The sequence below is a fragment of the Chenopodium album genome, chromosome 22, assembly GCF_948465745.1.
Source record: "Chenopodium album chromosome 22, dcCheAlbu1.1, whole genome shotgun sequence".
Lineage (NCBI taxonomy): Eukaryota > Viridiplantae > Streptophyta > Magnoliopsida > Caryophyllales > Amaranthaceae > Chenopodium > Chenopodium album.
In genome coordinates, this window is record NC_137855.1 from 18,354,813 (window position 1) to 18,379,978 (window position 25,166).

Below are 25,166 nucleotides of genomic sequence, written 5' to 3' on the forward strand. Positions count from 1 at the left end.
CCATAATTATATAGTAATTGTCATTCTTCTAAATGATTTAATACTTGGGAAAAACCCATTCAAATTAAAGGACTCTGATCAAAACATTACCTTCAGCTTTAGGTGATTAGAGTTATAATCACAGGAATGTAAAATTGCGGAGGATTAATTAGAGAAATATCGATTCAGTTGGCTTACAATATTAGATAAATCATTGCCTTTGACTAGAGAATTGCATTTAGCATTTCATTCCAAGCATCAGGAACACCAGGAAGGCACCAATGACTACAGTCAGAATTGTGTTCTTTCAGATTTTGGTTTATTTCTTGTGCCAAATCCCTGCTGTACACCGAGGGGTGTCCGTCTCTTCGAAGGCCAGATATGTTGGTAATATCTTGCAGATATACCGGAAATCTCATCTTTCTTAGAACATTTTTGAGGATCATTGTAGGTTCAGCAACATGAGGGTGGCTGAAATATAGTAGAGGCTCCTTTTGTTTGTAACATTTCCAGCCATTTTCCCTGCCATAGTAAATTAAAATTTAACGAGTAATCGACTTAATTAGACTTTAATACTTTGCTAGGCGAGTAGGGAAATATGTAGATGTCAACTAGCTTAGTTGTTAATTATCGAGTGGGAAAGGATCAAACCATGTCTCTGGCACAAACCTTTGTGGCTCCTTATGATCTTGGTAAAATAAATAAGCATTTAGTTGGTGAATATACCTGTTGTGTCTAGGTGACATGCTGCGAAAAATGACCCGAGTTTTGTGAGGATCTAAATTTAAATCAATCCATTTAGCCCATGTTGTGAGTCCTTTCTCGTAGGCAACCATTGGATTCAAATTGCTGATGATTCTGTTTCCTTCCATGAAATAATCCCACCTACAAAGAGTTTCAAATTAGAGTAAGATCTAAGTAAAAAACAATCATACAGAACAAAAGAAACAGTGGCGAACAAAGCAGAATGTCCTACGCTCTAGACGTGACTGAATGTGTCCACCAGTGTGCTGAATCGAACACAAGCACATCGACTCCTCTCCAATACTTTGCATTATCTTCAATCATATCAAGATGTAAAACTCGCTTATGTTTAGGACTTCTTTTTAGTTCTACTAAAAGAGGTGCCCAAGAAAACTCAATCGACGTCTCAAAGTCCTGAAATCAGTCATTCAATTCAAATAATGAACCAAACACTGTAGCTTAGTTGATAGAGTATAAAACATATTCCTGGGCCTCAACCATCAGCTTAAGCTTTTGGTTGAGTTGGTCCTCTAACATGGTATCGGAGCCAGCGTGACATAAAGGTCACGGGTTTGAATCTCATCCACCCCCCACTTTCAAGTGGAATATTAGAGTATAAAACATATTTCTGGGCCTCAACCATTAGCTTAAGCTTTTGGTTGAGTTGGTCCTCTAACATGGTATCAGAGCTAAGCTGATGGTTGAGGTCCAGGAATATGTTTTATACTCTATCATTAGTAATGCGAGCAATCAAGTCATGGAGCTATTACCAGGGCATGGAAGGCCATTGTAGGACCATTGTATGTAACCCGTTTTCGGCCAGTAGGAATGACTCCTTGGACAAGGCAAACAAGAGACTCCCATTGGTTTCTCATTATCGAATCCCCAACTAACATTACTCTTTTTCTTCTCATCTTTCCCAGGAAGTGAAGTGCATCAAATCTTGAACAAGTAAAAAAGTGGCATCAATAATTTTACAGCAGGAAATTGTAGCAGTCGTACTCCAAAAACTTAAAAATTATGACTGGTTGACACTAGCATTATACAGCTTTACCACAAATTTGTGTACTAATTACTCTCAAATAAAATCAACTTCTAGAGAATCATCACATTATTTTTCCTAGGAAAATTTGTCAAACCAATTAATGTATGACAAATTAAACATTTCATATCAGAAAAATCAGCTTACCTTGTTGGATAAAAAATTAAAGAAAATTTACTACGACAATGGAATTTATCATACAACGGGTGTACCTCGTACCATAGGGTTACTAATTCACATGATCACATTAAACAAAAGTCATTCCGACGCGAAATTGATTATTATGAAATTCAGTGGAACTACATTTGTTGTATACAACATACATTCCCGTTATGTACAAGTGTACAAGTTTTTGCCTTCTATATAGCTATAGTTGTACGTAACTGTTACATAATAGTAAAATTTAATATAATTTAATATTTTCCAAAAAAAATAAAATGGAACTAAGGGAATAAAAGAACAAACAAAATACCAAATATAAAATGTAGTTACCTAGGAATAGAACACTTAAAAGGTTGCCATCTCCATTTTTGATAATCCGAATCCGGGCGTCCATTCTTAAGGCAAGTTACAGCAGTGCTAAGATAAGGGCAGCTTGAATCATAGAGAGGGTACGATTCATCAAACACCCATTTTCCCACTGTGAAGTCACACGATGACTTGCCTCCTGCCACGGCTCGGTTTCGGGTTTGGGCCATGTTAAGCTCGCTAGCACTATCATCCTCATTCAGCCATGCCTCTTCTTGAACATCATCATAATGATCTGAAAATGATGTTACATGAAAAATGCTTAGGGAAATTATCAACATAAAACATAACAAAGACTTTGGTGTGCCCTTCACTCTCATTTTATTTATGTTTTGTGTGTATAATTGAGCTAGTTTTGTGCTTATTTTCATGCAAGTAAAAAAACACATTGTTAAGAAAAGATCATGCTATTAATCAAGGTTGTCTTTTTTTTTTTTTTTTTTTTTTTTTAATTTAACTTTTTTGGGGTGTAGAAGGTAGTCTCTTGTCTCGCCTTTCATTGCGGTGGAATTGGATGGCAAATTTATTGCAACTTTTGTTCTTGATTACATATTATGGTCACTTTTTTGGGGGGTGGTAGGATGGTGGTATGTAATTGTTTAGAAATAGATTAGGGTGATGTTAATTATGTTAATTTTCCTCATTTCAAGGGTAGTTAGTCTAATCAAAAGTGTGGAAAGAAAAAGTTATAATATGATGATGATAGTTGTCTAGTGACTCAAGTGCTTCTAAACATAGCGTAAATTATTTGCATGATAAAATTACATTTGCTTATAGTTCTCATCTGGTTTAGCAAGGTGTTGGACTACAAAGTTTCCATCCCTGGTGGTCACATGTCAAATGGGATGGGAACTTTTTAGCCCACCACCTTGCTAGATTAGTGTCATTTGGTGTTGAACAAATTTGGATTAATCATTATCCTTATGAGATTATCCTTTATATGTATTTCTTCTGACTCTTTATCCTTTGATTAATAAAACACTTCTTTAACGTGTCTTGAGAAAAAAAAAAATAACAATAATTCTTTTTTGTATAAATAGAGCAAGTGCAATATTATACGCCGAATTTAAGGTCTCGTATACCACCCCAATTTTTAAAATCTAAGTTAGCTAGGTGGCATTTAAGGTTAACACATGAGATTGAAACAAACTGAAATTCGTTCCCCGTAACTGAAGGATTAAGTGGGACAATGTTGAATTTGTAAATTTACAATGTCAAAAAGCAAATGATGAGTCAAAATGATAACAGGCATGTTATTGCTGCTTCTAGGCTGTAGCTAGCCCTTCACCTCTAGGGCCCTTATGGATATATATAATTGCCTTTACAACATTTAATTTTTGGAATTTTTGACAATTACCACCTTCTGTTATGTCCATTTTAGTAATTATCACCTTCTATTTTTTTTTTTTTTTTTTGAAAATTACCACCTTCTATTTTCAAAAATATCAAAAGTTACCACCTTCTTGCCCCCCAACTACCACGTAATGTCATTTTGAGCTCATTCTTTCCCTTCCTCATTAAACAAAATAGTGTTTCTCAATCTGTCAAGAATGTGAATCCTTGTTTTGCATTATGTGTAAACTCGGTATTTATACAACCTAGAGTAAGGGCCTTAACATAGCCCAACTAAATACAATATATACGGGCCTAGCTTAACACAATCTGTTTCATCATACATTCATACTCAATAAACGTCATGTATCTTTCTATTGCGTTACAAGTCTAACAACGCAAAATATAACTTCAGGGTAGTTCACATTCACACTATTAAATTAAGCCTGATGATGCAGGAAACTTCAGACATTCTCTTAAAGGAAGAATGCTGCAAACCTACTTTTGTCAATGCTTCACACAAAACCACATTGCTTTGTACATCACTTATGCAATTTGCTTTAATTCACAAACCACGTCGCTTGGTACATCACTTATGCAATTAGCTTTAATTCACACTTCACATAACCACATCGCTTTGTACAGTGACAGAGCTTGGGAAAGCTACAATGAAGCTGAGATATGTTGCAGCCTGCAGGCCTGCAGCTGCAGTGAAGCATGTAGATTGATTTATTGTTGAATATATATAGAAGCAACTCGTTCGAAGCAACTAGTGTTGCTGCTCTGCAAACGAATTCACTTTTGAGTCCTTCGGAGCATGTAGCCAGCCTTCTCCAAGATAGATTAGAAAAAAAAAAAAAAAAAAAGTGATGAACTGCTGATATGTAATCTGATTAACAATCGAGCCCCTAATTTCAACGACATGAACCTACAAACCTTAAAAAAAAAAATTCCATAATCTTGACCCCTGGGAAATCATCTCCTTATATGATAAGCAACAAAACTTGGGAATTAACAGCAAAAGACATTCCTCATAAAAATGCTGCAAAGCAATGGAACTTGACTTTAGGTTCAAAGTTAGTGACAGAGTCACTGAAATTCGCATCAGGTATGGGTGGGCCTGTGTTGCATCCACATTTCAAGCCCAAAGGGCCTTTCATGTGAGGGGGAGTGATAGAAAACATATTCCTGGGCCTCAACCATTAGCTTAAGCTTTTGGTTGAGTTGGTCCTCTAACAGTCACTCTTTCCCTGGTTCAACAAACGACGAGCTTCTTTCGCCCAATAGACCATATCCGACAACATTTCCCTGGGCTAGAGATCAAAACAACACAGCTAAAAGTGAAACATTACGAATAAGATAACCCTGTCATTCTAAATATTATGTGATTAATTTAAAATGATACTCATTAAAGAATAATAAAAAGAAAGTGGTATAAATATTCAAATGTACAATTATGAGAATATAGAAACTTTGTTTTCAGAAGGCATTTGTATTTCATATTTTGGATAAAAATGCTACACTTACAAGAATTACATCAAGCAGGTGCAATAGAAACTCGATCAACCTCAACAATGTACTCAAGGGTAGCACAAGGAGGAATAGAGACATCGGAACCAAAATCAGCACCATTATCACAATAACCCAGTTTAGGAGGGACAATGACTCTTCTTTTACCTCCGGCCTTCATTGTCTTTAACACATACTCTATCCCTTCACACATTCCTCTAGTGTATGGCCTCGACCCCATTACAAGAGCAAGTGATCTGTTATTCTTACCAAATGTGTCAACAAATACTTCACCACTATCTTTGACGCTGCCTTTTAAGTCTATCACTACCAAGTCCCCTGTTCTTGGAGTAGCACCACCACCAATTCTCATGTCATAGTACCTTTCAATTTGTAGTGAAGCAAAAAATCTCATATTATATCAATATTTTCAAGATCAAACATTACCTTGAGCAATGGATAATAATTTGATGGCAAGAATGCAACTCATAACACGGAAAAAATCAAGGCCAATTGCAATAGTAAATTGGTTGGAGATGAAAACATTTTCACAAAATAAACTAAAATCAATTTTAAATTTTAATTAATTTCATTATAGTGGTTGCAACAAAAATGTTATCAATGATCTTCATCATTCACATCATTCCACCCCATTCTATTCTCATTAGTAGTGAAAATTAAAGACATAGATTTCGAATTTTCAACTCCACCATCAATATATGATTTAGTTCCAAAAATCGATTAATCATGAGATACAAATTTGGCTATCAAACACAACACATACACATCAAGATGATCAAACTACTTTATATCATAATAAAAAAAAATGTGAGAAATTTCTTTCTATTTATTACACACTAAAAACAAAACATATTTAAAGAAAAAATTGGTTCTATGATTTTTGTAAAATGATAAATATAAGAGTATATTTCACTAACGTACCTCCTTATCCTTATGGAGATCACCAATCATTATAATTTATAAATTATAGTAATTTTACAAGTTCTGTTTATTTTTTGTAATCACATACTATTCCTTTCTTCAAAATTGAAAAAAATTGATAGTAATTTGTGATTTATACTGCACACAACTAAGAGATTAAAAGGTTAAAGTGATAGTTAACCTCAAACATTAGGTTTTCTAATCCAACACGTCCCTCACAAAAAAAGTTCGTTAGACTTGAAATGTGAATGCGGGTATCTTGAGGGGTACATATGAGATTTGGACCCGTAACGTTCATGCTTTAGATTGAGTTGGTATTCTTACAATTTCTAATGAATATTTATAATTGCAAATATTGGAAATATTGTTTGTAAAGTTAGAGGAATGAAGAGCTTACATTAATTAAGCAATGATAAAGTGGAAAATATACCTTATACCATTTGTTAATATAACCTCTTCTTCCTTCTCCAAATCCCTATAAAAAAAAGAAAAAGTTAGATGATATAAAACATAAACTATACATAGTTTAACTATTGGTAACACTGTGATAATAAATAGTTATTCCCTCCGTGTTTTAATAAGTGTTACACTTATCAAATCCGGCCGTATTTTAATTAGTGCTACACTTTTTTTTGGCAAAAAACTACATTAAAATATTATATCTCTCTCCTCTCATGGTCCTAAACCAAACCCACTACTCCTTTTTATTATAATATATTTTTCTCTCACATTCATTATAAACTATTAACCCCACTATCTTTCTTTTACAATTTTTCAAAATTCCAACTATCCAACTTTCCTATTACTTTATTTAAGTCAATTAAATTGCCTAAAATTACGTGCCAGACAAGCTTTAACACTCTAAAAAAAACACAGAGGGTGTACCATTATTTACTCAAATCATATCTTATGGAATATCCATACTCAATAAGAAATTAAAAGTCCCAAACCTAATAAATAGTCATGACGACTTATCATTTGAGGAAAATCACGACTTATCATGTATTAAAAACTAAACTGTCGTATAATCGAGCATGATTCAAAATTCAATTGGTAAATGCTAAGCATAAAGTAGTTATAGAAGAGATACCAACACTATTTTTGCAAAGTTTTTTAATTTTGAATACTTTACTCACTAATTTACCGAGCATCAATGTCAAATAAAAAGTACTCCGTATTATAAGATCTATCATATGTATGCGATAAATACTTCAATTAAAAAAAAAAAAAAAAAAAAAAAAAAAAAAAAAAAGCAAATTGAAAATAAGGATTCTTTGCATTATTGGCTCATATAATAAAGATGAGCTTGTAAGTATAATTGGAAATAGAAAAGAAAGAAAAAATAAAAAACATAACTTGCCTAGTATTAGCTTGCTCTTGAGAAACTTCAAGACGAGTCTTAACTTGCTCAGAAATAACCCCAACTGCAAGAAAACCAACCCAAGCAAGTCCTGCGCCGAGGCCGAAACGCCGGGTCAAGGAAGATGCTATCCAATCCGTAGAATCTGCAGTGGTTGAACTCTTAACATTATCATTCTTATTACTGTTATTATTTTTAGTTTCCAATACTTTGGGTGTAATTGGCTTCTCTAAGGAACTTGAGCTTAGTTGAGGCGTTTGAGAAGGTGGAGTAGTTGGTGGTTGAGGTGGTGGTGTTTTTGAACATGGTGATAATTGGTGAGTTCGTGAAAATGGAGTGGAAAGAAATGGTGGTGATGTAAAGGAAGAAGAAGCCATTTTATCTTTTTTATTTATTTGTTTATGTTTTATTGTATTGAAGATGATTTATGATGAGATGATAAGAAGGGTGTCCAAATGACCACACATATGGGTCACTTTCTTGTGAACCCACCTTATCGGTTAGAGAAGGAGAAATATAAAGACTATAAACTAATAAACCAAATAACCAATGCAAATATGCAACAAAATAGGGTCTATATGTGTTCATCGAAACAATATATAGGATGGCATGGCATATAGTATATAAATACTCCATTCGTTTTGTAATAATCATAACACTAGATGTTCGGGCTTCGGTTTAAAACTGCTAAAGGTGATTGTACTGTCATCGAGAGTGACTTAAGAAAACCCCTATATGATACTTGAGTAATTAAGTAAAATTTGGGTGAAATAACAAATTGTCTAACCACTTTTTCATTGTAAACTAGTGTGTACCCCGGGTGATGCCCCGGGTTGCTAGTTTGTGTACTTCTTGCTTTAATTTAACAATTATGCTCGACTATTTGTATAGTTAGTGTTACCTTTTTTATTTTTTATTTTTTTACATCATATGTATTTTTATTTTAATCTTGTGAAAAATAAATGAATTATATTACCTCTAATTTACTTAATAAATGAAAGGAATATTATAATATTATGTGAAATTTGAAACATTAATAATAGTTGGTTGAGATGGTAAAAGTATTACCTATATAAATTGGAGGTTATGGGTTCGAATCTTGTTAAAATTAAATTTTATTTTGTTAAATGAAGTCGCTAGTTTACGTGGCGCATATACTTTAGATGATGATGTGGCATTGTGACATAGACACACATACTTTGAAGAGTGTCACGTGGCACTGTTCCTTTAAAAGAAACGCCTTTTAATATATAGTATAGAAAACTAGTTAATGCCCGAGCCATACTCGGATTTTTAATTTAATATATGGATGAGTTATATTTATGCATAATATGGAAAATTAAATTTGTTTGATGATTTTTGTTTTTTATTTTTTTAAAGGATGTATGATTATTTAATGGAAAATGCTATATAAGCATTAAATTTACACTTGAAAATCGTAAAAAGTTAAGAAATCATCAAAATATAAACACTAATTACACTGATATACGCGTGTTTTTGTCATGAATTCCCAATTTTATACAATTTCCAAGAGTGTATTTAATGCTTATATATAGCGCATAGGGTTACATATAGCATTACCCTTATTTAATTAGTCGAGCAACAATACAATTGAATTTTATCAAAGTTAACAAACATTTCGTCCTTTACTAAGTCAAAGTTGAATATATGATTTTAAATGTTAATATAATAATTTTAATCTACCTTCTCATCTATGGTATATAACTAAATTCAATTTTTTTAGTTTTTTTTTTAAATAAAATTACACAGAGAGAGAGAGAGAGAGAGATCAAAGTTTTTGGGCGGGAAGATTTTTTATGAGACGCTGACATGTGTATTTCAGGGATATTTTTGGGAATTACTTTAGTATAGTATTAGTTCTTTGCCCGAGCAACGCTCGGATATTCACAAAAAAAATTATTTTTTTACAAATTACTACTTGTATAAGTTTGTACGAAATCTATTTATTTTATCTTCCCTCAAAAAAAAAATCTATTTATTTTATCAAATTATTATAGATTAGATACGGTAATGTATAGTACTTAAGTTTGTTGACATGTATGAATTTAAAATCCTTTTTTTAAGTAGAACACGAACAATAAAATTTATATATTAACGATTAAAGATCTAAGGTAATATACATGTTAATATTTTATAGATTAATGATTAAAAAAATATTCTACTTCTTTAAGTTGTTATATTAATGCTCTACTTTTTAGGTTGTTTAGGTTGCATTTTTTTTTTTTATTATTATTAGCTATTTTTTTTAAAAGGAGAAAAGGGTTTTTGACGGGAAATTTTTTTATTATAAACGTGACACGTGTACTCTAGGATATATTGGTGCTTACTTTAGTATAGTATTGATATAGATTTCGATACTTACTATAATTGTACAAACTGGCTGAGTGAGAGTTGTTCCAAACTTCTAATCAATGGTTTGTCGGCTTAAGGAAGCTCTGGGATTAGCCGTGTCATTGTGGTGACATAGGTCTTGATGTGCTTAATAATTCTAATTTAATGTTGAAGCTTAGGAGGTTATATAAACGGAGGGTTGAGAGAGATTTAGAAGTGTCTCACAGGGGTAGGTTGGTCATTTCAGCGGGATTTAAATTTTGCCATTTTAGATTCAGTGGTACAAAATACGCTCTCAGTGGTACAAAATATAATTTCAGTGGTATTTTAAAAAAAGGTTCAAATATCTCATTAAGCTGTCAAATAGTACCATTAGAACTCAGTGGTAAAATATACTCTCAGTGGTACTCAATGCAGTTTTAGTGCTACTTATAAAAATCCTCAGTGGTACAAAATATACTCTCAGTAGTTGTGGTCCCAATTTTTGTTTCTTTTGCTAGCTTTTTGGCACGTGAAATCATTTCTGGCGAAAAGGTGGGCCCTACGCCCCTACCTCACCTTTTTTTCACTCTCTCTTCCTTTCTCCTTCTTCCTAGTACATTTGCTATATTATTTTATGTTGTGAGACATTATTTATTTTGTCTCACAACCCTACAAATATATTTCCTCGAAGCTTAGATAGCTCAACATCCATACAACTATCTGTAGACACCAAATTTTGATCCTACCTTTTTAATTACCTCTAATTTTTTTTTTTACTATAATTATTGTTTTTTTTTTTTTGCAAATAATAATTATTATTTTACTAATTATTTTTATAAACTTAATAATGTTTGTTTTATTACATAAAACGAAGGAAACGAGTAATAATAATGATTTTTTATTAATAATTTCCAAAATACATGTTACAATTTGTACTTCTAAATTACTAAATTACAAAATATTGAAGTACAAGCTCACATTACATGCAGTATTACCCTGCTCCACCGAAGTAATTTTCGGGTTTTTACTTGTGGATTAACAAGTAAATTAATATGGCCATTAGGAGGACCACTAGCCCCACAATGTACATGAAATACACCCTTATCATCCTCATGTGTTCCTCAAATGTAAAGACAGGCTGATCTTCTTGATTTTCTTGAAACATGGTGGTTGAGTTTAATGGTGGTTTTTGTTTGATTTTTTCGGGTAAGGAGGAAGATGGAAGAAGATAAGAATTAAGTGGTGAGTGGAGATTTTGGATAAGGGTAATTTCTTTTTATAGTAAAAGTAAGTATTTTAGACCGTATTTTTATACGTATATGTATAATAATCGTATAGTATAAAGTGCAATATTTTTGTCTCGCCAGGGAATATGTCATTTTCCTTATAAACAAGCATTGTTTAACCCTTTAGAGTATAGTAAGCATATTAATATGTTCACTTAGACGGTTAGAGTGCTTTTTATTTTTATCTAGTGATTTTTGTTGTGTTTTTTGCACTACCCTAGTATATGACCAGTTTACCTAAGCTATAAAGTCCAATACTCTAAAGACTCATATTCGACCAAGGTAGGGAAATGACAAACATTCTCTTTCTTGAATGAGCATTTTTGACCATTATGAGCTGTGGACTAAGATAATACCACCTTTTTTTTTTAATCTATTTATATTCCTTTAATCTATTTTGGATCCGATAAATTTCAATTCAGGCCAATTGTACCAATTTTATCTAACATGATAGATATGTGGATGTGAGTAAGTGGGATTTTGATGGTTAATATTACGCGTACAATGAATGGTGCAATACATATTTTAGCAATTATATTGAAGCAATCATATATTGAATGCAGCGAAATATACGGATCATGTCTTTGATTTTTCATTTCTCTGACAATTTGGTTACATGATGTACGTTTTTTTGTTTTTTTGTTTTTTTTTTCTTTTGTTGTTTATTTTCTCTGACAATTTGGTTACATGATGTACGTTTTTTTTTTGTTTTTTTCTTTTACTTTTTTTTTTGTTTTTTTCTTTTGTTGTTTTTTTTTTATTATTTTCTTTTTTTTTTCTTTCCTTTTTCTTTCTCAGATTTGTTTACTTAATCTAGTTTGTGTATTCCTTCTTCAATTTTGATAAGCAATTGTCAATGGTGAGTAAACGTTACCTTTTTTTTATCTCCTGCGGTAAATGTGGTGTCCAATAAATTTCAGTTTGGATCAATTGTATCAATATTTATCCGACGCTAATTGAGATAGCAGGATTCTATACGCGTCATGTATTGTATTTTACTATGCAAGCACTATTTGACACTATGCAAACACTATTTGGCACTATTCCAAATAGTAATTTCTGTTATGAAAACTTTGTTTTGCCGACATATATTTGGCTCCAGTTTTATTTGTTTTCCTGTTGTTTTGATCTAGTTTTGTATCTTTTGTCTTTGTTTTTTACGACTATGGTAAATATAAGTTTGCGTTTTAGTAGAGTAAAGTAAGATAAGAGTTCACTTTTTTTTAAGGTCATTCGGTTAAGGAAATAAATTTTACTCTTGACCACCTTAAATTTACGTTGTATGACTTAGTATTGTATGATGTATTTTCACGTTGACCTTGTCAATCTTATGATTTTATATGATCCACATTTTTTTTAGTAAAGGTTATTATTTGAAATGCTCGTATATATAAGGTTTTGTCGTATGTTCAGATATTCTTGGGTAAATTTGTATGTACTATCTAATAAGGGTAGGGGTTATTTCTCTTTTACTTTTTTTTACTAACTCTGAGATATTTTGTCCAACCCTTTTAGTATTGTAACCTAACGTCTTTGTATATCTTTTAGAGCTGACATCTCAGAGCTAACTTTTTTTTATAATTGTTGTTTTAACACCTTGGTAAGTATAATAGTGACTAATTAAATTTAGACGCTCTTTTATTATATACCATGTAAGTATTTTTTTTTTTTTTTTGAGTTATGACACGACTTGGTCATACAAATTTTTTATATATATACCACGGCATTTTAGAACCTTTTTATTATGTGAATACTAGAGTTGATTTAATTACGGTTTTCTTTATTTTATCAGTTTAAGCATTGCAAAACAGATTAGCAAGTTTGTTACATGAAAAACAAGAGAATTTAATATCAAGATTCTCATTATTACCAAGATCTTGATATTTACCAAAGTAATCCTTGAATTTTAACTTATTTACTTTTTTTATTTACAAATTAACCCCTTTATTTACCTATAAACACCCCCCTAATTCTCAAGTTTTAACACACCAAAAAAAAATTCTTACAACTCTTCTCTCTAAAAATTCTCCTCTAATCTTAGTTTTAGTTAAAATCTCTCTAATTTAGCTTTATTATTAAGTTATTAGCTTTTTATAAAGCATCTTATAATTAAGTGGCTATTTTTATTTAAGTATTGTTATTATCATTAATTCCTATAAAAAAAACAAAAAAAAATATTTCGAGTGTTGTTGTTATTATCTTTGTTAAAAATATTAGTTTAATTGCTTAAATATTCCTATTCTAACTTAAAACCCAAAAAAAAAGTTTATTTCTTAAGTTTAGCTTTATTTTTCAAGTTTATTTTCTCTAATCAAAAATCCAAAAAAAAAAAAAAAAGTTAATTAGCTTCATTTTGCTTTAGTTTCTTTAATAAATCAAAACTCAAAAAAAAATTACTTAGACTCTTTAATTAATTTTAACTAAGGAGTGATCATATTTTCATCCTTGATAAACCAAAGAGGTTATCCAAAAAATTGCTACATCTAGCTCAAGGTATTATCTTCAATCTTTTCTTAATTTCCTTAATTATTATTATTATGCTAACTAATTAATATGTTTGTTTCCATATGATGTTACCAATAGGGTTAATGATGATATTAGGTGCTAAATTAGCCCTAAATCTTTCATTACTCCACATTAGAAAGCCAAGCCTATTGGTGAGGTGATAGGTTATAAAAGAGGGGGGTAATTGCATTTTGCATTGCATCTCTTTCTAATGCATTTTAAATATGAAAGATTAATACATTCATATGTCTGCCTAAAGAATATTTTTAAGGATGATTTATTTCTTAAAGTGAGTTTAAAGACCTAATGAATTAAGAGTTTATGTAGAGGTTGTTCAAGAGTAGTGAGTTACTTACCAAGTCCCAAAGATGGCCTATGAAAGAACTTTTACGAGCAGAATCAGTTCCAGTTTTTTAGCTCAAGTGATATAACTTTTCAAGAGCTTTCCAACCATATCTCACAATAATTTTTTCGATTTTTCTATGATTTTTAATGATTTTTTTAGTTTAAACTATCAAAAAGATGAAATATGCACGTTTTTCTCTTAATTGCTTTTTAAAATTTTTATTAATGGCGGTATGAAACCTATATTACACTATATTATATACATACTTCTTAACTTATGAAGTTTTAATAAAAATGTCTTTAATCTTATTTTAAAAATGATTTTAGAAATAAGAGTTTTAACAAGCCTTAATTCTAAGTGTTGTTTTAAGAAACTTTAACCTTATTTTAAAGATGACTTCAGAAATAAGAGTCTTTAATTCTAAATGTTGTTGTTTTAAAATCTTTAACCTTATTATAAGATGAATTTTGAAATAAATGATGTCTTAAGGACTTTAATTTTCTTTTAAGACTTTAGGAATAAAAGTTTTAACAAACTTTATTTTTTTTTAATAATTTTGCGAACCTTCTTATTTTAAACCCTTTTGTGAACAAGAATGAATCATAACTTTGATTGTTTGTTTTTAATAAGTAATAATAGTTAATATGAGGTTATGGCCTCATTTCCAAACATGAGGTTAAGATTAATTATTTAGTCATATAAGGTTGTAACAATTACCCATCTCCATGAAAATAAGCTTACATCCCATTATAATTACCCGATGGATTAATTGACAATCGGATATGATTAAATAGTTTATTGTTCCCTTTTATTTGGAAGTAAGGCCTTGACAGGTGTCGTGTTTTACTTGGCCAATTCCATTAAGCCTAAACACATAACCTTTAAAACCTTACAAAAATTACCCTTGAGTGAATTTAAACCCAAAGTGAGATTATATATTGAACCCTTACAGTTTTGCTCCAAAAAATACCTTGACCCACTAGAAAGTCGTCAATTGGGACGCATTTGTTGAATTGTCTTATTCAAAAGACATTTTTTTTTGTGATCACTAATCGGGGTGATTTTTCTCAACCAAGGTGGTTCATTTTATTTTTATGAGTGAATCCGTCAAAGATCACTAAAATCCCACTTACAAAAATGACATTTATGTCAACAACCCAAATTAAAAACCCAATGGAATTGGTTATTTAAAACATGGCATCTGTCCGAATTACGAAGGTTTTGACCTGTGAGTGAATTCAAAATCTCACTATGATCGGTACGTAGTGCAACTTTGGTTTTCAAACCTACCTTGTATTAATTATTTTTTGTGGTTGATATGTCTTAAAACTTTTTTTTAACAACGCAATAGTAAGAGCCCGTTCCTTAGAACGGAAGAGAAGACGAGTTCCAGACGTTCGATTCTCTTAACCTAAACCCCGAACCCTGTGCCTTTTTTTTATGGAGTTAGCAGTTGATTTTATTTATTTATTTAATTTTATTTCTTAAAATTGACTGTTTTTAAATCCGTCCTTATTCGGATAAAAATAAGGTGGCGACTCTAATTCTTGTTTATTAGTCTTATCAGACACCTAAGTGGAACCTTTATAGACTAACCCTCTACCCACTAAAAACCAGGTACCACAGTCTGGCGACTCCACTGGGGAATTTTTTTTTTAAATGTGTAGTGGTTTAAACCTGAATTTGCGTTGTTAATTTGTTTAAGTGTATGCATGTGGTCATTCATCAATTGTCATGAGCATAAGCATTCATTTTTTTTCTTTTTTAGGCCGACACCTCTGCCTATTGGTAAGGTCGGATTTAGACAAAAAAATTAATGAATTAAGGGCGTAAACCTACATCCGTGCGCTACTGCAATCGGCTCTGTTAGGAACGTCCAACCTCGGTGTTCACAGTTGGAAGTGATACGAGGCCACTTGGTTAATAATTTCCTCAAAATGGATTGACCTTTAGATTAAGAAACATGTGCATCAATACATACATGAAGTCTCTATGGCCATTTGTGTTAATGATTCATTCGTGTTGTCATGAAAGTTTGTTTTTTTTTTTAACAAAAACTTGTTTTAAGTGAAACTTTTTTTTTTAGAAAGCTTACTTATGGACCCGATAATAAACTAAGAGTTATCCTTAGACCTTCCCTCATGTGATTTCAAGAGACTACTAACACCACATGTGGTGCATTTTAAGCAATGCCAAAATCTCCCTCTAAAACCTTTTCAACTTAAAGAATGGTTTAATCACTATTGATGAATTAATATATGAGTTAATGTTCTTTTTAAAGGAAAGTCTTATACCCCTCAACACCTTGAAGGTTTTTCTTAACCATGTTCTTGAAATTGCAGTTTACTTGTTGTTTAGAGATCGAGATATGGATACAGGAGCACAAATGTGTATTGGTGGACGACGTTGGGGTTCTATCCGCCAGATTTACTCTAGGAAGTGCGAATCACTAAGTGCTATATATCATCGGTTGAAGTTACAAGGTCTCCTCAAGTCAAAACACAATAACTACACTATGCCGTCTTCTGGGGCTGACATGGGAAAATATTGCAACTATTGTCATGACTATGGGCACAACACAAATGTTTGTAATGATCTAAGGCATGCTATCCAAGAACTGATTGATGATGGGAAAATTCCAATTCCAAGATCATGGACTCCACCTACTATAAGATTCACTAGTGCGGATTTGCCAGATGACTACAACAATGACCGGCCCTTGTCCATTACCTTGATATCGGATTGTTATGAAGTCTCAGGAATTTTGGTGAACAATGAGTCCGCATTCAACATTTGCAGCAAAACTATTCTCGAGCGATTGGGGTGTGAAGATGCTCCTTTAAGACCCTCAAAAAAGGTGGTTAGAACAAGCAATCACACTTTTATGCAGGCAATTGGAGAAATCACCCTTCCATTGGGCTTGTAATGCTGAGTTTCAGGTAATTGATGACCCGGAAAGCCTCATTTTCATCTTGGGAAAATCATGGTTACAACATATAGGAGCAATTGCCTCCGCGCTTCATCAGAAGGTCAGGTTTTCAACCCCCGGCGGTGTAATTACTATTCATGGGGATGCAGTCTTACCAAGCATGGTAACCAAAGTGTGCAATATGATAACTTTTGGGGAGAGTTCAACTTCAAGACCAAAAAAGGAGAACTGTGAGAAATCATTATGGGACTTGCTATCAAATTCATCAATGTATCGGGAGGCCTTTAGTGATTACCTCAAAAAGACAATCATTAATGCCTCAACCCCTTTTAGAGATTTGAGGGAAATCTTTTAACTTGACCCTCACCGTGTGAAAGACGATCTGATCAGAAGGGGTTTTATAAAAGATACACTAGATCATGCAATGGTATGCCGCAATGTCAAGTATCACCACGTTCGCATCGACGAAGGGTCTTCCATTAACATGTACCCGTATCATACATTTGTTGATTGGGAATTCGAGGAGGAAGAACTTAAGCCTGCAACAGTAGATGATCTTTGTAATAAAGATGTATATGAGAATGTATATGGAAAAATTGATGCTATTGTAAAATGCAAAGTTGTAAGTTTTATCACGAGTTTTCTAGTTTGTGACGTGCCAGTTCTTTATGATATCAAACTTGGCCAGCCTTGGATGTACCAATTTCATCCCCTTATGTTAGTTCAATCCCAAGAAACACCAACACAGCCTAATGATTCTTTAACTATTCAAGATGGCTCCAAAATGTTAATCCTACAGCCTAAATACCCAAACAATAAAGACCCACGCCCAATGTATCCACCATTGAGCAAGCCAAGGCCTCTCGCCAAGAAAACACTATCACCCGTTTTTGCCAAACTGGCCCTGAACTTCTATATGATGTGCCCATTCATGAATCAATGTATTCCCAAAATGTATTCAAAACCTTAGATGCCTTTCATGCTTCCTCACAAAAAGGCAAAAACATTGAACATCATGATGTCGACCTTGGGCTCACTTTTACTGATAGTGAGTTACCCCCAAATCCCTATCATAATGAGCCATTACATATCACTCTCCGGCATGGTTCCAGTTATATCAATCACATATTAGTTGACACCGGAGCCGACGTCAATCTCTGTTCTCGGGAATACCTGTACGAGTTGGGGTACAATGATTTACATATCACCTATCGTTCCATTTTTATCACGGGTTTTGATCAAATACCAAGGGAAGTGACGGGATCTATAGTTCTACCTTTGGTACATGAGAATGTTTTATTCAACATAGAGTTTATGGTGGTGGATTTCCGACTCACAAGCAACTTGTTACTAGGAAGACCTTGGTTGCATGAGTGTAAAGCAGTCTCATCTAGCTTGCACCAAAAGCTAAAAATGAGAGCATCATGGGGCATTATAACCATATGTGGTGACTATAGTAGGAGAGCCTATGAAGGAGAAAGCTCATCGAACTGTGGTGGTTGGATAAAAACCATAAGCACAACAGATCATTGCATAGAAAATGAGGAAGTTGTTAAGATTAGGCGCCCACCATTTGCAAAGAGAACGATATATTTTCCTATTCTAGAGGATGAACAAGACAAGCCAAATTGGATGCCTAATAAGGCAAAGGCTTATGACATCCGAAGAAGGTTTAAATGGCTTTACGACAAAGACATAGCAGTTCCTTGTGAGGGGGTTGAAACATCTGCAAAAAAAGTGGCATCCCTTCGAGAAATCATGGAACCTTACATCTTCCTCGACAACATCGACCTTTTTACAACGGAGTCATGCATGGTAGTGTGTAAAGCGTGGGCATCATGGATCTTGGACAAAGAAGATAACCCTTTCTATGTCGCCAAACGGAAAGCTGCTTGGGAGAAGCGACTTTTGACCGGGGAAATAGATGCATGGTAGTGATTTCGGCTACATTTTCATCAAGTTTGTTGTAAAAGTTTTTTTTTGTAAGGAACTACGAGCGACTTGATCCCTGAAAAAAAAATGAAAAAAAACAAAAACAAAAAGATCTTGTAACAGGGTACGTAGGCAGCTCGCTTAGAGTGCAGTCGCAAAAATTAAATTTAGTTCTTTTTTTTTATGTCGAACTACGATGGGCCTGATTTCCTGAATCACATTACACTTAGCACATTTTCGCACTCAAGAATACGTAGGCAGCCTTCGGGCACGGCCACTAATAGTTTGTTATTGTTGCAGGATTCATTTATTTTATTTTATTTTACTTTCCTTCATGAGGTGGAAAATAGACAAAAAAAAAGAACATCAATTCATATATATAGTGATACAACCACAATAATGAATTAAAATATATAATACAAGGGTTAAAAAGGCCCTAATTGAATCTCAGATGACGGTGGAGTTTCAAACACCTCTGTTTGACCACAAGTAAACCCTTGGCAATGGTCAACTATAAGGCAGGCTCCTCGAAGCATGTCTTGAGGTGAATTTCGAATACTAACCTCCCAACCACAAGAGTGCATTAGGAGTAGTATGTCACATAACTTTTGCTCAGCATGTGCCGGGTAGACATCTAGCCTACCTAGAGATGAGATAAAGCGGTTAACATCCATCAATACTTCTAGTTGTTTCACCTCTAGAGAGCGAGCCTTTTGCAACCCATTTTGCAGCAAACAAAGTGAGAAGAAGGAAAAGCTAGGTCCTCTAAGCCTTGAGCCAAAACCAAACTTCCAAACATGCCCAGGTTCTCGCAATGTATACCCACCTCTACACCCCTCTGAGCCATCTGATAAAGCTGCTAGGGATAGAGTATGAGGATTTTCTTGTGACCAAGAAACAGTTGACAATGCCTTGGTTAATCTATATATTATTATGAAGAGACTCCTATGACCAATTGACCATAAAGTCTCAGGGAGACGAGATATGTAGCGCTTATGACGCGAAGGTAGTTTCTGAAGGAAATTCTCTTTAGATTCTTGATAGTTGGAAGGACCACCCATCATCATTGTTAAATGATTGAAGGTGATGAAATTTGATATACCTAACCAAGGATGATTGACTGAGCTGTGAGGTGGACCTCTCCCCTGGCGTGAGGAAGTTCCAGAATAAATACTGTGAGGGGTATTATAAGCCGATATGGCTATAGAACTTTCAGACAATCAAGTGAGCGAAAAGAAACATGTGTCACTCCATAGGAATACAGTTGATGGGAGAGAATTATGCCCTGTAAGAATACAAGACCTTGCTATGTCTATATTCTCAGAGACCTCTTTTCCGATTGACGAACTTGAGATAAGTAGAACCAAACAAGTAGGGAGATAGGATTTATATAGTATGGAGATATTACTTAATATTTGACTCGTACCATACGCACGAGCATCCCAAAACAATAGCCTGAGAGACGAGTACATGGGTAGATTAAAAGGGTAATGTGATGATAGGTTTGGACTCTCTACGAGTTGGCTAGTGAAAGGGAGGTTTTGTTGGCTTATAGTAGCTACGATGGGGTAAACCAAGTCTATAGGGAAAGGTAAGGACAGAGACATGGATAATACCATTGTGTCTGCCACAAATAAAAGGAGTGACTCTAGGGAGCTATTTATCTCAAATACTTGGGGTGGACCAGTCACTAGTGCAAGTTTCACTAGAGGAACTGAAGGAGGAATGGTCAGAGAATTTTGATCGTAGGGGAGAGAGAGGTTCTCTCTAGAAAATTGAGATGGATGATCTTCTGGTCGTGTTGCATTAAGAATTTCGTTACGTTCTCTCTCCCGTAATTCTTGGAGAGAAGAGCGTGAAGTGTCTGAGAAGAAGTGAATTAAATCTCTAACGCGTGAGGCATTAGGATCCATAACTCGACTTTGAGCAAAGAAAGGAAGATCTCAAAGGAAAACACTTGAGATTTTAGAAAGAGAAGAAGTTTGAGTGAACGATCTTTGTTTAGGTTTCAGGCTTTTATAAGCCAGTAACCAACGGTGTGCTCAACACGTAAGGAATATTCGTAATAGGGCCCTTTTTTTATATAATTTTTTTAAAATTATTTTTTTATTAAAAAAAAATCTTTCTTTTTAAAAAAGGGGTGTTCATTTCTTTTTTTTAAAAAAATCTTTTATTTATTTTTATCTTCTTAGCTTGTCAAAGAAGTTTTTGTAATGTTCCCTTTTTACCCCAGGAAGTCTACCTGGACCCGCATAGGATCTAGGCTTGTCCAGCAAACCTCTTCTCACAGTTTACAGTCTGATTCAGTGTCCTTCTCACCGGGATATTCAACGTCAAGAGAAATTTATTCTCCACCACCGAGCGAAATGTCTGAGATTCCTGGTCATGAAAGTTCGCTAAACCCTGATCCATCTAATGATCTTCGAGGGATGATGGGAGCTATCCTTGATCGTCAAGATACTATGGAACAAACAATACAGAGTTTGTTAAGACAGAGTGCAAGTGCTCCTCCTCCTCATCATGATTCAGAGATAGTTTCACCATTGCATTTAGATGATGGAAATGGTGATAGAGAAGCTCCTACCAAAATCGAGGAAGATATTCTTAGGCTCAAGAAAGTACTGAAGGGTATGACCAAAGCGGAACCTTGGCTAGATATTCATGGTCTCACCTTATTTTCGAAAGCACGACTGCCACCTAGGTTTAAGATGTCGAATCTCACGAGATTCGATGGTACAGGAAGTCCCACCAATTTCTTGAAATTGTACGTAGGGGCTATGAGTCCTTGGGGTGTTGATGAACCTTTAATGGCACAACTGTTTCAGCAATATTTAGATAGGGCTGCTGCTCAATGGTTTTTTAATCTGGAAAATTCAAAGAAAACTTCATGGGCTGATATTGTGCGAGAATTTTCTAGCCAATATAGATATAACGAAGAGATCGATGTGACAAGGAGGGATTTGGAGACAACTGCCCAAAATCACAATGAAACGTTTTATGCCTTCATCACTAGGTGGAGAAACAAGGCTGCAAAGATGGTAAATAGGCCAAACGAAGAAGAACAATTACAGATGATAGTGAAGAATCTTCTTCCTGTCTATCAAGGACGAATGGCTTTCCAGTATTTTCCGTCATTCAAGGCTCTCATATCAACAGGAACCTTGGTGGAGGATGCCATAAAAAAAGGGAGACATCAAGAAGGATGAAGGGAGCAGTAGTAATACTTCTTACAATCCTAAGTTTGGGGGCAACAAGAAAACCAATAACAATGATTCAATACCTTCAAAACCAACCAACTTGATACACAATATTGGCGCCGCTCCAACTTTCCAACTTAGGCCACAAAGGAATTTTTCTCCTTTGAACATGACCTACGCTCAAGCTTTCTCCAAACTGAAAAAGGCCAACCTTGTTCAACCTTTGAACCCAAGGCCACCCCCAAGAAACCCTCCTCCCAGTTACAACCCAAACCAACACTGTGAATTCCACCAAGGGCCTGGGCATGACATTGAAAATTGCACAGCATTCAAGGACCGTATTCAAGATCTAGTGGATGGAGGAAGACTTTCAGTCGGGGCATCCTCTGATAAATTTAAAAACACACAACCAAGCATCACTAATAATCCTCTTCCCAATCATAAGTCTCCTGTCTCTATAAACACCATCTCCACTTCTAGTAACCAGATTAATCCAATATTACTAATGGTTCGAAATGCCCCTCGAATATATGAGATGCCATTATCCGAGAATTATGTGTGTGTTGTGTATGATCACTCCACTCAACAAAAGGTGAAGCTTGTGCCATACAAGGGTTCGGATGTTATCTTAAAAAAGGATCCGTTCTCTGATGTCTGCGCCACTATGGGTTATAATGGGACATTTTGCCTAATAGATGATGAAGAGGATGCTTTGTCATTGTTAGCAATCGCTGAGAAAACTGCTGGGGCACACCTTAATACCTGTAGACAACCATTTGTGTCTCCCCAAAACCAAACCCAGTGATGAATACCTGTCACGTCGAACCATAATTGAATGAGGTGAAAGTGTGAAAAGTCAAGTGTTGCGGTTAGTTTTTGTTAAAATTCTTTCTTTCTGTTTTCGAAAACCCACTCTATTTTATGAAAACGTCCATTCCAGTTTAGTTTGGTCCATGATAAGGGTCCAATAGTGGTGTAGTTGGATGGGGCGTGAAAAGACCTTTCCAACGATATATTATAAGCCCAATTCCGATGAATAATGAGGAAGTTATGGCCAAAATACTAAAATGGGCCCAAACTGGATTTTACCTACAACCCAATGATCATGAGGAGGGTCCAAAGGTTTAATCCTATTCCTAAACTAATTAGGATTGATAAGAATCTTCTACAAGTTTCTAAAATATCTTAATTATCCTTTTTTGAAAAGCTAAGATCATGGAATTTGATTTAAATATAAACTTTCCTTTTTTAAAAACTTTCCTAATTCTATTCGGATTTAAAGATGTTCAAAGATAGTCAGATATTATTTTTCGTGCCTCATATTTTTTATCCAAATTTTAAATGGTTGGATAGATCTTGAAATTATCTTTCCAATGATATATTATAATATTAAATCCGAGCTATAACAAAAAAGATATCAAAGGAATACGAAACTTTATCCAAAACTGACAGCCTTTCACTATTTCGGCCATATCTTTTTATCTACAAAAGATTTTAATCTGATTCTAATTGCATTAGAAATTAGACTTCAAGAGCTTTCCAACGACATATTATATGACTTATTTGGACTTCTAGATCAAAAGATATGATAAAAACAAAATCCGCAAAAACTTTTTCTGTCGCCAAACGACAGACTCTGTCGCCTCGCGACAGGATAAATTTCTGGCGACAAGGTCGGTTTGTTAGCGACAGCGTGGAGTTTTATTCGTTTTCAAATTCTGACTATTTTCTTATAAATAGAGGTCATATCTCCCCTTTTTCATTCATCAACTTTCATCAATTCTTACTATCAATTCTCTCTATTCTCTCTCTAAGCAATATAGTTTAATTCTTTCTTAATCTCTCTCTCTCTCTCTTTCTAAACTACCCTTTTACAAAACACAATTCCGCATTCACAAGATCTTGAAACACCTAGCCAAGTTCGAAGTTGCCTTCGCCCTAGACGTGAAAGGTTAATAATTTCTGAGGGTTTGGTCTCAAATCCAGTCTAAACTTTTTAACTCTCTTTCTTTCAATAATTTAATTTAATTTAATTCTTTGATTTATTATTTTCATTGAAGTTTACTAACTTGTGTATTTTTTTATTAGAAAGAGGTACGAGGCTTCAAAGTATGTAATCTTATCTCTCTTTCAATGTAGAAAGCATGTTTATTAATGTTTAATTCCTAGTATCATGTTAGGATGTTTTTAATGCTTTCTAGTATCATGTTTAGGGTGCTTTTACTCTTTCTAATATCATGTTAGTACCATGTTAGGTTTAAAGCTTTGATCTTTATTGCTTAGTGACATGCTAGGATTTGTTATTAATCTTGTTAGTATCATGCCTAGGATCTTGCTACTATTAAGCTTTATTATTAACACGATGATTGTTATTGTTATTATAATTATTTATGATTATTATTATGTTGCTTGATATATTTTATTGTTATTGTTTGATCACACCTTATATGCTTGTTAAAGGGAATTTGTACTTGAAATCACGCTTAATAAGATAATTAATAATTTGGTTTAGGCTAATATGATTTTAACTCAAGTGATCGCCAATAATAGTCTTATTTGTGCATTAATATTCAACCAACATAGATAAACAGGTTAGGTTTAATATAATGTTTGTATGTTATTCGAAAAGCGCACATGAATACGAGCAGAACAAAGTAGAGTCCTATTTTATAGGGCGGGTCCTTTCTTTTGTAGATTGGATTCATACCCTCATCCCCAAACCCTGTTTGGTTCAAGACCTTATGGAGTTGATGGTCCTTTTGGATTGTCTTTTGGGTTTACAAGTTCCTAAAACTTGTTGGCGACTCTTTTGCTCTCTTTTCCTTCCCTTTGGAACGCCACCATACTTTAGTGTATGGTCACAGTGGGGTTCAAGTTTGGGGTTATAATGCTTGAAATATTCCCTACAGTTTTTGGCGACTCCACTGGGGAGGACAATGATCTCCCAGAAAGCGTCGACCACAATAACTCTTTGCACATAACTGTTAGATGCCATGGGTGGACAATACCTCGGGTACTCATTGACAATGGTTCCGCCATCAATGTGTGTCCTTATTGAGTTATGACAAAGCTCGGTTTTCAAAAAGAAGATTTGACACCTTCAAGTCAGGTTGTTAGGGCTTATGACAACGCCAAAAGAGATGTTTTGGGGTCAATTGAGTTACTTTTGGAATATGGGCCGGTGGCTAGAAATGTTGAATT

At 33.9% G+C, this 25,166-nt stretch overlaps 2 protein-coding genes across 2 annotated transcripts; both read right to left on the minus strand.

The window, feature by feature from the left end:
• Positions 1–153: 153 nt before the first annotated feature.
• Positions 154–2,674, minus strand: LOC145606110 (protein trichome birefringence-like 36). Its single transcript, XM_081662164.1, has 5 exons — positions 2,258–2,674; positions 1,494–1,665; positions 956–1,137; positions 706–864; positions 154–501 (listed from the first exon to the last, which is right to left on the minus strand). Exons 1-5 carry the CDS (start codon positions 2,662–2,664, stop codon positions 204–206), a joined length of 1,218 nt encoding a protein of 405 aa, XP_081518290.1. The 5' UTR covers positions 2,665–2,674; the 3' UTR covers positions 154–203.
• A 2,367-nt stretch (positions 2,675–5,041) lies between these two features.
• Positions 5,042–7,883, minus strand: LOC145603782 (peptidyl-prolyl cis-trans isomerase FKBP17-2, chloroplastic-like). Its single transcript, XM_081659765.1, has 3 exons — positions 7,437–7,883; positions 6,507–6,551; positions 5,042–5,517 (listed from the first exon to the last, which is right to left on the minus strand). Exons 1-3 carry the CDS (start codon positions 7,811–7,813, stop codon positions 5,163–5,165), a joined length of 777 nt encoding a protein of 258 aa, XP_081515891.1. The 5' UTR covers positions 7,814–7,883; the 3' UTR covers positions 5,042–5,162.
• Between the last annotated feature and the right edge of the window lie 17,283 nt (positions 7,884–25,166).

Bases quoted from the DNA above. Each gene is read 5' to 3' on its own strand.
- LOC145606110 (XM_081662164.1), bottom strand. From the start codon at position 2,664: ATGAAAATAAGCACAAAACTAGCTCAATTATACACACAAAACATAAAT. The intron at 1,666-2,257 runs GTAACTACATTT...TACTTGTTCAAG, and splicing joins TTTAAGTGTTCTATTCCTAG to ATTTGATGCACTTCACTTCC. The intron at 865-955 runs GTAGGACATTCT...AACTCTTTGTAG, and splicing joins CATTCAGTCACGTCTAGAGC to GTGGGATTATTTCATGGAAG.
- LOC145603782 (XM_081659765.1), bottom strand. From the start codon at position 7,813: ATGGCTTCTTCTTCCTTTACATCACCACCATTTCTTTCCACTCCATTT. The intron at 6,552-7,436 runs GCAAGTTATGTT...TTTTTTTTATAG, and splicing joins CAAGAGCAAGCTAATACTAG to GGATTTGGAGAAGGAAGAAG. The intron at 5,518-6,506 runs GTATATTTTCCA...ACAAATTGAAAG, and splicing joins ATATTAACAAATGGTATAAG to GTACTATGACATGAGAATTG.